A 14,556-nucleotide genomic window follows, 5' to 3' on the forward strand; every position below is an offset into this window, starting at 1 on the left:
GAGAGAGAGACACACAGAAAAGAGGAAATGGAATTAATTAAACAACCGAGCGTGACGGCAGCAAGAGGAATGAGACGAGCATGGTGCGTTCTTGACTCCTCCGTTTCATGCAAAGCCTCGCGAGCAAGCAAGCTTCAAATCCTGTAACAGGGACGGGACACCTAGAGCAAGAGGAAAAGTTATCATGCATGCATGAGTGGCAGAGGTAGAGGGAAGGAAAGAGAGAGAGAGAGCTGAATAATGATCATGCATGGGTGATCGGACGGCGCAGCAACAGCGGCAGGTGAACCCCAAGCGGGCGGCACCATGGCAGCAGCCCCGCCTCCTTGAATGGGCAGCATTGAAGCCCCCCAACCAACCAAGAACTCCGACGCGAACCAACGCCTTGAAGGGAATTCACTCCTCGCAGCAGCCAGCAGCAGGAAAGCCGCAGGCGGCCGGCCGGGGGCGAGGAGAGGAGACCTACGCGTGCATGCAGCCCGGCAGCATGCATGCATATGCACACACGCATCAATTCCATGGATCCATCGGCCGGGCCGGGGCTCCATCAATGGCTGGCGCAATTCAAGGCCGCCTTAATTTGCTCCACAGTGGTGCTGATGAGGCTGTTGACCGTCGCCACCGACTCGGCGTTCAGTTTCGACGACGGCAGGCTGCTCACCAGGATCTGGAACGCCACCGTCACCAGCGACCCAGCCGCCGCCGGGGCGCCCAGCGGGCCCGCAGCGCTCGACGACGACGACGACGACGCGCCGGGCCGCCCGTCGGGCAGGATGGTGAAGCCGGACGGCAGGAGCGGGATCGTGGACGGGTCCTCGCCGCTCATCACCACGTTGGCCGCCGGGATGTCGATCGGCGCGTACACCACCAGCGAGCCAGACGCGTCGGTGCAGCTCTCCTGCAGGATCAGCATGCTGTTCTGGCTCGCGTTCAGGCCCTACACACACACACACACACACACACATGTGCATTGCCGCCACATGGCATCTCATCAGACATAATAATGGTCAATGGAGAGTAACACCACATATATAAAACACGTGCATCCGCGGATGCCATTCGTTGGCACGTACGTACTAGAGCACGGCACTAGTTAGTTGTAGTAGCAAATTCAGTCAGATCAGATGCACGCGCGACGCGAATGCGATGCTTACTCTGAGCAAGGAGATGCAGTTTCCAGGGTGGGAGCCGTTGGGGATGCGCGACACCTCCTGCACCGGGTTGCCGTGCGACAGCACGTCCCACTGCAAGCAACAAAGTAAAGGAGCAGGAGACGTGAGCGCGGTGAAGGCACGCTAGCTAGAATGCGACCCGACCCCCCTGCGGAGTGCGGACAGAATGGAACAACAATCAGAAGAAGAATCCTCGACGACATGGCGTCGCAGCGGACCTGGGAGCGCGTGTGCTCGTCGCGGACGAAGGCGAACACCCGGTCGCACGGGACCGGCAGCCAGATGGACGTGGCCGCGCTGAGCACCACGCCGCTGGGCTGCCCCGGGTGCGTGCTGCGGTGCACCATGACGCGGACGCCCACGTCGTTGGGCCCCGACAGCGTCGTCCACCGGTGGAGCTGCGACGCGCTCAGACTCGCGAAGAAGCTGCTCACCATCCGCTGCGACAGCTTCATCATGCTCCGCTTCCCTTCCGGCGTCACTGCAGTTAGTAGCTTTTCATGAGATTTACGTCCAGGGCTAAGCCAACCGACAGACATACTAGTACGAGTATATGCATGCCGGCCAATTCATCAGAAACACACACACCTCCTGCAGCTGCAATGTCCCGGTGCGGCATGCCGGCCGTGGCAAGGCACGCGCACCGCTCGCACGCCCTCTGCAGCGCGGCGAGCCACCGGTGCGCCCCGAACGCGGCGCCGCTGAGGATGAGGTCGCGGTAGAGCAGGTGGATGGGAACCCTGTCCTCGATCTCCATGTGCTCGACCCAGGTCACCTGATGAACGAATACGCGCACGAAAATGTCACGCGAGCCACGACTCCGTACCATATTACGCGCACGTGCAGCGTCAACGCACATGAATGGCAAATGCAATTGCAAAGCAAAAATGCACTTTAACTACAGTACCTTGGAGGAGCCATCGGCCATATCGGCGATGAGGCAGCCCGATGGGAGGCGGCACGAGCGTGACGGCGGCGCGCCGAACCTTGCGTCGCGCTGCTGCAGGTCCACCGAGATGTCGGCGATCGCCCACAGCCCGTGCTCGATCTGCCGGCAGTAGCGGAGGAAGCAGAACTCGCGCGTCGGGACGACCGGCGACATCACGTGCAGCTCCTCGTACATCTGCATGCGCCGCGCGACACGCACGAATAGACACGCAGGCAGAATTAGTGGTGAGTGAGATCAAGAAGGCAGACGGCCCGTGCGAACGTGACAAGAGGGAGGGATGGATCGGAGGGATCAACTGCTCTACCAGAACCAAAGACTCGCTCCGCCCGGCCATGCCGTTCACGAGGACGTCGATCGTGCGCGCCTTGGACACGATGGCAGGGAAGAACTCCATCCAGTTGCTCTGCGAGAACAGTGACAACCGTGCACGTCACGCTTACGACGTGGTAGGAGCGAACCGTAATAATGCTAGAGAGGCATGTCTTATTATCACGTAACGATTCTCAACAGCTATTAATCACAGCAGCCCGGAGCAGAAAATAAAGTTACCGAGTCCATGAACATGTCGACGAGGCCGATGGCGCTCATGAAGACGAGGCCCGAGTCGCGGGAGCCCTCGACATGCACGTCGGGGCCGCGGAACGAGCCCCCGGGCTTGGCGAAGATGCTGTCGTACGTGTCGACGTTGAGCACCTCGCGCCCGTCGGGGCCGCCGCCCGCCGTCTTGACCCACAGGTGCTCGCCGGCCTGCGCCATCCTGATGAGCTCGTCCATGGCGCGCGTCGCCATCTCAGCCATCATGGGCCGGTCCATCTCCGACACCGTCATGGGGAGGTGGAACGGAGGGTACCCCGAGGAGCCACCGCTGAGGAGGTCGAGGTCCAGCGACGGGCCCAGCGACGGGCTGCCGAGCCCGCCGACGGACAGGTCCAGCGACGACGACATGGACAGCGGCTGCACCGGCGGCAGCTGCGTGATGGGGCGACCCAGGTACTTGGACGTCAGGCTGGACACCCGGTCAAGCTGCACATCACATGAAACGCGCGTGCCACGTCGTCGCCGTGTGAAACGAGAGCGCGATAAAAATGAGGAGGGGCGCAAATGCGCAATGGAGAATGCGAAGCGGCTTGCCTCTTCCTTGAGCCGCGCGTTCTCCATGCGCAGCTTCTGCTCGTCGAAGTAGTCGTCGGTGACGGGCGGGCCGCCGCAGGTGGGGCAGATGACGTTCCGGAGCGCCTCCCGCATGGCGATGTTCTCGCACCGGATCTTGTCGTTCTCCGCGCGCAGGAAGCAGTTGTCCTGCCGCTCGTGCTGCGCCTGCAGTACGCCCCCATCCAGCGGCCAAACAAACAATCGACACCGAAATTAATGGCCGTCATCTCGAACAGGAGCGCGAATCAAATAGAGGACCAACTCCAAAGGAAGTAACAATGGCAAGTTTACTATACCTTCATCTGCGTCCGGCGGTTCTGGAACCAGAACTTGATCTGCCGGGGCTCCAGCCCCAGCTCCCGGCTCAGCTGCATCCGCTGGTTCTCGTCCGGGTGCGGGCACTCCTTGAACATCCTGCGCGCACGCACACGCACAGACAAACACCGCCGCCATTTGAGCAAAGCATCCAAAACGAACAGATACAGGCTAATCAACCAGTAGATAAGGAAGGGTGCACGTACGCCTCGAGCTGCTGAATCTGGCGCGGGGTGTGGCGGTGGTATCTCTTCTTGCGGCGCTGGGCGTCGGAGCCGCCGTCCATGACGTCGTCGCCGAAGTCCATCGCGGCGCGCGCACGCCTCGCCTCGGGCGGCCGCTTGCTTCGAGCGCAATCCGGGCAGGGAGGGCTGGCGGCTTGGACTTGGCAAGCTAGTGGACTAGCGGCGGTAGCGGGCGGCTGGTACTAGTACCACGAGGTCTAGCTATAGCTAGCTCCTCCTCCGAGGCGCTATATAGCCTCGCTGTTACGCAGGAAATAGCAGTGGTGGTGGGAGCGGAGGTACGCAGCAGTAATCTCGCTGGTCCTGACGAAGCAGCACACTCAGCTCAGGAGGGGGATCGAAGCTAGGGAGGCGCTCTCTCTCGCCAGGAAGAAGAAAGAGAGAAAGAAAGAAAGAAATGAAGAGAAGTGGTGCAGTGGTATCGATCAGGCCTCAGCTTGTTCCTCCTGGGCTGGCGCCATTAATTCCGTTCCACCCTTAACTCCCGCCCTTCCCTTCCCCCCTCTCGCTCGCTCTCTGATGATGAGAGTGGACTGAGACAGGCCGGGCGGCAGCAGGCAGGGTATGACCGGAGACCTCGCTCTCGCTCGCTCCCTGGGCTTGCGTTGCTGCGCTGCGCTTTTGCCTTTGCGCGTCGGAACGGAAGGGGGGGACGACGAGGGAGGAGCGGTAGGCGGGGCGGAGTAATAACCGATGCGAATTAAGAGCCGGAGGAGTATTTAAAAGGGCCCCACCACCTCGGTTCGAGGCCGGGCCTACTGCTGCTTTCTTGGGTTTGGGTGGGAACAGCTGGAGCCATTTAAGGCCCAAACGGGTCGGGCCTGTTGACTTTTCCTGCCACACCCGTAAGCAGCCAAGTACGATTCCAGCCCGCTTCTACAGTTCGCGTATGGTGCTCCACAGACTCGTAGCAGTGGTATTTCTGTGCTGGCTACGGCTCTTAGGCTTAGCCCAACCTGTCAGATGTGTTGCGTTCATATACTGGAGTACACCGATATGATGATATATACTAGAGCTGACGTGCAGTTCCAGGGTCCTGTGTCACGAGAAGTAGTCTGCGCAAAAATGTTTTGCAGGACACCTGGAGTCGTCTTCTTGGTTTCACACAGGGTTTGGACGTGTTCGGCTCGGCTCGGTTAGTTCCAACTTATTCTATCACAGAACACTATTAAATTAGCTAAAATCAGCTGGAACAAACCATAATACTTTTGTCTACCAGCCGAACACGTCCTTTATCAGCCAACCAACAGTGTTTTTCTCTCATAACAAACCAGCACCAGCCGGGTTTATCAGCTCAGAAACCAACCAGCGAACAGGCTAAAAGTTAAATCCAAGACACCCTGAAAACAGGAATTACATAATCACTGTCATAATTAATTTACCGACTTGAGCTTCCAATAAGTAAATTTATTGTTGTTATCTGGCCGATATCCAATCCTACTGTTCGCAAAAAAAAAAATCCAATCCTACTGAGATCCATGATTTTCTTTCAGCTGGATCATTTGAAATTACTATTTATTCTAGCAGATCTTTAATGGCAAATAAAAAAAACATCACGCAATGCAACGCCGGTTCCATTTCCTGAACCATGCCTTGTTGGGCGGATTCACAAACGGGCCGGATTCTTCTGCCTCGCCCAGATCCGGCGCTGCGCTGCATGCAACGCAAACGCAACCCTGGGCTTGTTTAGATGCCATCCAAATTTCAAGTTTTTTCATTCTCTCTCCATCACATCAATTTTTAGCCGTTTGCATGGAGTATTAAATGTAGATAAAAAAATAACTAATTACACAGTTTAGTTGGAAATCACGAGATGAATCTTTTGAGCCTAATTGGTCCATGATTGAACAATATTTGCCAAATAAAACGAAAATGATACTATTTATCGGGTTCACTTTTTTTTGCAAAGTGAACAAAGCCCTGAAAAGAGACGAACCGGCATTAAATCGTTGGTGGGATTCCCAAATGCGATAATGGTATCGGGATCGAAAACCAAAAGACCGAACTCAAGACTTCCTTCTACGGGGTTGGGCTGTCCGGCCGGCTGGGCTTGGCTCCATCCACCGATTCCATCCCATTCCCATACAAGTGCAGCGGCAGACCATGCATGCAAACCGGCACATGTTGGCACTTCCATGGCCTCACGCCCCGATTTGGCGCACGATACTCCTATCACTGCACTCGTGCATGGCAGAGCATGCAGTTGGTCGTCAAGCCAGGCCAGACACCAGTTCAAGGTCCAAACTTGGGTGCACCAACCCAAACCCATGCATGCATGCAGAATTCAGGTGCTTCGTTCCAGCCCTAAGATTCTGAAATCTCGACCCTTGGCCATTAAAAAAAATGTGTCTCGCACGATCACGATGCGCTTAAATACATGAGTTTAAACGAGTTCGTCGCTTGACCATCTTTCTTGGGAGTCTGTTTCCTAAGCCAGAGGCACTTGCTTCTCGCTTTGCTCCCCATGCGGAGGCGTGCCGGATTTTGACGACGCTTCCCAGTGGTAATCCAGCAGCAGTAGAATCAGCCTCTTTTATGACCCCCTACTAGGAGGGAGTGACACTGAAACATCGGAGGTGAAGACCGATGTGATGTGCATTGACTTTGAACGGGAATGCTTAGTTCCACCCCAACTTCTAAAAATTTGCTACAGTACCTGTCACATCGAATGTTTGCGGCCTGTGTATGGAGCATTAAATGTAGACGAAAAGAAAAACTAATTGCACAGTTTGGTAGGAAATTGCGAGACGAACGTTTTGAGCCTAATTAGTCCATGTTTGAATACTATTTACCAAATAAAAACGAACGTGCTATAATAGCCCCAAAATCCAAATTTCCTCAACTAAACACAGCCTAAATATACACGTACGGCATGACAAGCTCCGATCCACTGGCTTTGATTCAAAATAAAAAGGAGTAATCATATGCATGCATTGATATGAATATGATACGTGCGACCGGCAGGTAAATTCATGGAGTATTCAAGGCCTGGTTTACATCACCTCTAAATTCCAAGTTTTTTCACTCTCTCTCCATCACATCAATTTTTAGCCACTTGCATGGAGCATTAAATGTAGGTAAAAAAAATAACTAATTACACAGTTTAGTTCGAAATCACGAGATGAATCTTTTGAGCTTAGTTGGTCCACGATTGGACAATATTTACCAAATAAGACGAAAGTGCTACTATTCATCGAATTGAAAATTTTTGCAATCTAAACATGGCCCAAGTGTTTGAATGTCCTTTTCAAGTTTTCATTTCCGGAGGTGTTCATGAATTGATAGATGGAAGCCGGAATGGATCAAGTTCCGTCGTCTCTTAATTGTTCTGCTGGCCTCAGGTGGGAGAAAGCTCATTTTTTCCAGAAAAGAGGGACGTCCTACAAAAGTGTAATACTACTAATGAAGTGTTTATTAATACTCCTCTCGGCCCCTCTCATTGCCTTTTTTAAAGAGTTTTTAAATAGATTCCAAATTTATTAACCGTGCTCGTTGGCAAGTGTCTCACACATGACGAGTAGAACAGGTGTAGTACTACTGGTGGTACTAGTGACGTCGATTGTGAAACAACAAAACTAGTGGTAGTTCCCTTTTTTATGCTGGCAGTTCATCAGTAGCCTACAGTCTTTTTCTTCAAGGCGCTTCATACACAATCTTCATCATTTTACATGATGCCACGCTGCATGTAGTAGGAGTATTAAACCTTGTGAAGAGAGGGCAGCATGCAGGGAGACTGCGAGAGCGAGGCCAGGGAAAAAAAAAACGGGAGTAGTCGTTGCTGGTGAGGAAGATACTCTACATTGAATAGCTATTTCTGGTTTCCATTTACTCCCAATTCATAGCCCCTCTTAAATGTCCTTGCTCTCACATCCTGTGCATATCGAGTGCTTGGTGGATGGATGTATTTATCACGAATCATATCTCGCTCTGATGTGTGCAGTCTTATGACGAATGAATGAAAATCGATCGTCAAGCTATTTTTAATTGATTGATTGATTTAGGACAATTCGTTCGCGCTTGGTTGGCTCTCGTTCACCAAAAATCGAGCGAGCGCGGCCATGCAATATGCATGCATGGGGGCGTGAAGGATTTGCAAGTAGTGGCGACGAAGCTACACGCGAACGTTGGTGCATGGGGATGCATGGAGGCACAATAATTTTATTGTCCATGTATATCACGGCCAATGCAAAAGACCCAAGGACGTCTACGACTGATTGCATTATGATTCGCTTCGTTGTTCCGATTCATTTCCAGGGCTCCCCCTCCCCGCGCCACCGGACCGGACAGTACCGCAGGAAAGGAACCCAACCCAACACAGCAAGGCATAAATAAATGACGAAACCCATCCATTGTCCTGACGTCGTCCTCTCCATTGGCAGTGGTACGCGCCAGCGCCACACACCAACACAAGGTGGAGAATACGGACGGGCGGACGGGGCTGTCTCCGCGTCGCCGTCACTAGCCCTGGGCATCAGGTATTGCTGAACCGAGCCGAACCGATTCCTCGGTTCTTCGGTTACCAAGGACATCGATACCGATCGGTTCTTCCGAAAAATCGGTACCGACCGAATTCGGTTTCGGATAGTTCGGTTCGATTCCGGTTCCGACCGAATTAACCGAACCAAGGCGCAGTGCAGCGTAGGGGCAGCGCAGGGACTCCTGCAGGCCGCAGGCGGCCAGGCGCAGTGCAGGTTCCTCGGTTTTTTCGATTCCGTAGGTGGAGAACTAGACAAGAACGGGAGGCGGCTCGGGGAACTCTCAAGGAGAAGCAGATGAGGTTCGGTTCCTCGGTTTTTTTGGTTAACCGAGAGGAGAAACCGAATTAACCGAACAAAGTTCGGTTCCTACGAAATGAGAACCGAACATGGAACCGAGATTTTGGTTTTCGGTAAATTCGGTTCGGTTCTCGATAGAAGTTGCCCAGAGCTAGCCGTCACCTGCCCTCGCAAAGTCGCAAGGCCGCGCTTGTACGGCCGCCTCCGGTCCGCCTCGCCGTCACCACGCCTGAGGGAGGAGAGGACGGGAGCAGGACAGCCGCCAGGTGGGTGCCGTAGCGGTAGAAAACTTCTCGCCGGATCGTGGGGCGCGGGACTCCGGACTTGACCCGATCGATCGTACTTGGCCCCGCGCTCCGGCCGGTTCCTCCGCGCGCAGCCGTGCAGCGCGTGCCTTCCGCTCGCGCGGTCCGGGGGCTCGTTCGGTGGCCAAAAGGGCGCAAGCGGACGAACGGAACACAGGCGCTCTCTCTCCCTCTCGGCTTGGGTTGGGTGAGTGATACAGAGATCGGACGGACGGCTGCCGTCCTCCGCTACGCGTGTACGGTGCGTGTCTGGGTCGAGATGCGGCTGCTGCGGCACGGACGCATGGTGTGGTCAGGACTGCCGAGTGTTGACTCGTCACAGGATGGGCCCGCGCCTGATAATGGTCGACGCATGACGCCGTGGCCCACTGGCAGCTGGCGCGGGAGACGCGCTCGCGCCGCAGTTGGTGGGGCTGCAGAACAATATATGTGGTCGGGTGGGACGGGCCTGGGTTGCATCTGCGAACAGGCCCGGAGCCTTGGACCCTCGTGGGCCGGAGGAATTTTAGCGCAACTATATAGCTCGGCCTTCCTTCTTTATACGTTGGCTTAGCGCCTCCTGTTTCGTATAGGTCCAGCTTTACTGCTTCAGTTTTTTTTTTTTTTACCTTTGACTAGAAAAGCCGCTCTATCGATGAAGCTGAATATGTTTCGTGGACTGTTTGACAAAACAGCTTTCCTGGCCTGTTGTAACGAGTAAAATACTCATAATACTCTTTCTTTTTTTTTTATCCATTTTTTTATTCCCTTTATTTTTATTGTCTCTCTCCACCTTATCTCTTCTCACCGCGCGTGGTAATCTTCCTCCTCTCCGGCCGCTCTACGTGCGACATGCACGAACCGTCCCTGGTCACCTTGGCCTTTGCTCCCGCACCGCCCCGGGCACCTCTCGGCCTCTCCTCCTGCGCGCGTCGCCCCGACCACCTCGGCTTTGACGCGACGGCGACCCATCGCCTCTGCTCCCGCTCCGGTGCCGGCCCCGTGGCTCGACCACTCCACCCCCACACGTGGCTCCTGCGTTGGCCTGGGGCCGCCCATCTCCACGTTGGGACCCACCTCCGTCGGAAGAAGTTGGTTGAACCTGGTTTTTCCAGCTTCAACATCTACTTTTTGCATGTGAAAGCACATATTCCGAAAATTATGAAGTAAAGATGTTTCATGGAAACCATTGGTTAGAGAGAGTGGAAAAACAACTTTTGCGAAGTTGTGCCCAAATCTATACCAAACAGGCCCTTACTGTCCTTGAAGAGAAAGAGAACGGAATGGCATCACCGCGGGAGACACTCATATGCACCGACCGATCGGGACTGTGGACTGTGCTGACCAGTTCTAGACTCTCGTCTTTTTGGCCTAACAATCCCTGTCTACCATGTGAATAATCAAAGATACATCATGAAACATCTTGTTTTGTATCACATGAACATGCCTGAATACACAATGGAACATTTGATATAGAGGGTGTTTGGGACTGCTTCGCTCCATGTTTTTTAACCAAACGGTTTCAGCTCTACGCACTCTGTTCGAGGAAAAATGATGAAGTTGTGAGAGCACTTAAAGAGGTGCTCCACGAACTCCAGTTTCTTTTGGAGCTGCTCCACGATGGAGTTTGCGGAGCAGACTCTGTGCAGTAGTTCTAAACACCCTCATATACAGTGCGAATTAAATCTAAGCGGCCTGGCCCGCTGGTCTTACTGGACAGGGCTTAGACAAAGTTTCTGCTACCTAAAAAAAATATTCTCAGTCCGAACCCGCCTCGAAACATTAATTTTCTTTGTTTGTACATTGTAAAATAGCGGGCAGCCCGGTCCGAAATGCGAGGCCCGAACCTGCCCACTACGTACGGCTCTGTGCCTCTATCGCAGGCGAGCACCGGGCGAGGAGGCGCGGCTAGCTGCCCACGAAATGGCGTTTGGGCCAGGAGGAGTTAACTGGGCTAGGACCACCACAAGTAGATATTAGACGAAAGTGGGCCGGCAGTACATTATATTGGACCAGAAATAAAACGTACGTATGCCAAACAAAAATAATACAGACGTCCATTTGGTTCCACTAAAAAAAAAAAAGACGTCCATTTGGTACGTACCCCAAACTCGACTAACTGGGAACTAGCACACCAGAACTGTTGGGTCCATCATTGTTCAACCCAATAATAGCATAAATAAAACTATATATTTGCCAAGAAAACTACGCGAGCTCTATCGCGTATCCGGTCGCACTCCTAGGAGAGCATGCGACTCGTTGCGCCCACGGGCAGGCTCGTCACTAGGCAAGCGTGGACTGTGCGACTGCACCGGGCCCCACTTGCGAAGTCCCACACGTTACGCATTCTCTCTCTGTTCTTTTCTACTTCAATCTATCTCTAATTATAAGTTATTCTAATTTTTTTTAGAGACAAAGCATATCAAATTTGACCAAATTTATATATGCTTTTAGTCTTACACAACGTGGGGTGAACTGGGTAGTTGGCCGGCCACAAGCAAAACCCTTTAGAGCAAGGTTAGTAACAGAGCTAAGTAAAGTGTTTGACTCTATCAGAGTCTAAGTTATACCATAATCCTCTATTTGTCTAATAATATTTTGGGGAATTTTGTCGTGGGACATCAGACAAACGTGGTATTTGCTGGTAGACACCGCCAACTCAGAAATATGCCCAGTACCATTATAAAATCGCGTTTCTTTGCCACCAGACACCGCAGCAATTAAAATATTAATTTTCACAGTTTGGAAGTGAGAAAGGGCAGTGAAAAGACCATATTGCCCCCGTGGTCATCTTCCTCCTCCAGACTCCACCCGATGAGAGGTCCGTCCATGTCCTTCGATCGCCGGCGCTGCATCTGACGGCTGTGCGTGCCTTCGCCGCCCTAGCAGCGTAGTCCGAGGCGGACCTCGCGCAGCTCGATTCGGCACAGCACGGCAGCGTGCCTGCCCGTTTGTGCGCGGGGAGGGCGCACGGGCGCTCGCGCTTGGCTCGGCCATGGCCGGGACCTCGCGATCGCCAGAGCTGGCGGCAGTGGCGAGAACGGCGGCGGAGCTGGCTCCTCCCGCGTGGCATCGGCTGGACTCCTGCGCGAGGCCGGGGCTGGAGGACAGGCACGGCGGGCGCGGGCGGCCCTGCTACCTCGCCGGAGCCGGACGGGCGCGGCCTCTCCGGAGCTGGGTGGCGAGCTGGCTGGGCGCCGGAGCCTGCAGGTGCGCGGCCATGGCGGCCTCTCCCGCGGCACGCGCGGCTGGGGCTAGAGCTGGCAGGCGCGGCCGCGCGGCCTGCTCGTGGTGGCCAGCTGAAGCGCCGCCGCGGGCAGGTAGCCGCAGAGTCCAAGGCCACGCCCCCGACGGAGGCCAATGGGAGCACGCAGCAGTACTCCATGTTCTTCTTCCTCCCGGACACGCGTGATGGCCTCTCGACCATGGTGGACATGGTCACCTCGTCGTCAGCGTACTTGTACAGCATATTGGCCGAGATGAAGGAGACTCCTGTCAGCATCAAGTTGCCCAAGTTCGCAATCACCTTCAGCTAGGGTGACCTCAAGGGCGACCTCAGTCGGCTGGGCCTCTCGCTGCCGTTCTCGCCGGAGGCTGCCGACCTGAGTGGCATGTGCAAGGGGGACGATGGAGACCAAGTAGTCACCGGCGCTGCACGGGGGCCGACGTTCCTGTCCAAGGTTGCGCACACGGCGGTGGTCAAGATGGACGAGGTGGGAACCGAGGCTGCCTGCGTTCGAATAGCCGGTGAAAACTAGAGGTTGAAGACGAACGCAGTTTAGACATTTCTTCTGCCTTCTCTCTCCTCGAAACTGAAAAATGAATAAAATAATCAACGCGGCGTCTCTCGGCCAAGAATCACAAAATTGTAATGTCCACTGGCAAATTTCGACGTTGGCGGTGTTCCCTGACCAATTTCCTGTTTCTTCAGTGTCCCACAGCAAAATTCCCCTAATATTTTTTGTTGTTATGTGGCATCATGTCTTAGATACATTCTCTTTTCTATTTCTTCTCACGTGCAATTCTATCCAGCCCTACCAGCAATGCATATGCTTCCCGCTGATTTTCTACAACTACTTCTTTTTTCTCGATCACGCAAAATATTTTTTTCTCTACCGCTTCTTAATAAAGCAAGAGAGATGGGCCTTCTGAACTAGCTTGTCAATTCCTCTCCAATGCAATTCCAATTTTCCTATAATCTGATGACACCTTAATCATCGTGAAAAGAGATGCCAGACGGTTGTTCCCCTTCTCGGATTTTTTTAATTTTTAACACTTTTTGTAAACTAATTTTAAATTTAACACTGTTTTTTTCTTCAAATCTAACACTTTTTGGCCGTGCCTATTGCCATAGCGCGTGCATGGTGGCGCGGGTGCCGCGCCATGCATGGTGGCTTTGCGGAAGGATGACGTGGCGAAGACCGAGGGCGATGACCGGTGACGTGGCAGGGTCTGCCACGCCACCGATCTTGGCGCGGCTCTTACGCTCCCTAATCGGTGGCACGGCAGAGCCCATCCCTCCTGACTGCCGCGCCTAGCCGCCTGTCCGCCGCGAACGGCTCTGCCGCCTATCCATCTGTGCGGTATGGTGTGGCCGGAGACAAGACAACTGCTTTTGTCACCTCACCTCGCCGGACCGCCTGCCTGCTTTTGTCACCTCACCTAGCCCTGGGCAAATTTAACCGGAACCGAAACCGAAAGAACCGGAATCGAAAAATTCGGTTCCTTATTCGGTTCCTGATATTGAGGAACCGAAATAACCGAAGAAAATTATGTTCCTACTCTCGGTTAACCGAATTAACCGAAAGAACCGAATTACATGAATTATACTTCACTTACTTGTATTTTGTAGGATTATGTTTGGTTTATGTGTAGTGTTTTATATTTGAACTGCTATATATTTGTGTTACTATATTGCTATTGTTTTCTTATACATTATTATTATTAAAAATGAACATAGTGTTGCATAAATTTGCCTTAGAACACATATATTTATTGTTGTCTTGAGTTCTTCTGAACAAATTCGGTTAGTTTGGTTAGAACCGGAACCGAACCGAAGTAACCGAGAACTGAAATGCTCGGTTCCTAAATTTTTTTGGAACCGATCAGTTCCGTTTTTTAGAACCGAATTTCGTCAATAACCGAGCGAACCGAGCCGAGAACCGAACGCCCACACTGAACCTCACCTACAGGGCAGAGATTGCGCCTCATCACAGGATCTCGCATGTGCTCCCTTCTGCTCGCTCAGCTCCAGGCGGCGAGGAGAGCAGAAGAGGAGGACGCCGGCGAGCAGGTCCACCGCGACGTAAATGGAGCTGAGCACGACGTCGACGAAGATGTACGTGTCCCCAGCGTCGGCGGCGAGGAAGATGCGGTCGTAGGCGACCTCCATGCAGTGGATGCCCGCCGTGGCCGCCAGAGCCACCCAGGCCAGGGCGTCGACGGCGCCCCAGCAGCTGCGCATGCGGCTCGTGGTGGTCGCTGTCGTCGTCAGCAGCATGTGCAGCGGCGCCGCTAGCGCAGCAGCCGCGCTGCACAACAGCTCCCAGCAGGAGGCTCACCTCCGCGGCCGCCGCGTCGGTCAGCATCACGCACCGGAACAGCCACGTCGACTGCCACGGTGCAATTTGCATGCATGTATGAGGAGAGGAGGGCATGCACGAT

The 14,556-nt window shown here is 53.8% G+C and overlaps 1 protein-coding gene across 1 annotated transcript; it reads right to left on the minus strand.

Moving 5' to 3' along the window:
• Positions 1 to 255: 255 nt before the first annotated feature.
• On the minus strand, positions 256 to 4,491 carry LOC136464589 (homeobox-leucine zipper protein ROC8-like). The gene is made up of 10 exons (XM_066463539.1): positions 3,795 to 4,491; positions 3,570 to 3,687; positions 3,253 to 3,438; positions 2,671 to 3,144; positions 2,426 to 2,524; positions 2,080 to 2,295; positions 1,761 to 1,947; positions 1,391 to 1,653; positions 1,155 to 1,244; positions 256 to 937 (listed from the first exon to the last, which is right to left on the minus strand). Exons 1-10 carry the CDS (start codon positions 3,893 to 3,895, stop codon positions 548 to 550), a joined length of 2,124 nt encoding a protein of 707 aa, XP_066319636.1. The 5' UTR covers positions 3,896 to 4,491; the 3' UTR covers positions 256 to 547.
• Positions 4,492 to 14,556: the final 10,065 nt, after the last annotated feature.

This window comes from Miscanthus floridulus, chromosome 7 (assembly GCF_019320115.1).
Source record: "Miscanthus floridulus cultivar M001 chromosome 7, ASM1932011v1, whole genome shotgun sequence".
In the NCBI taxonomy this organism is placed as follows: Eukaryota; Viridiplantae; Streptophyta; class Magnoliopsida; order Poales; family Poaceae; genus Miscanthus; species Miscanthus floridulus.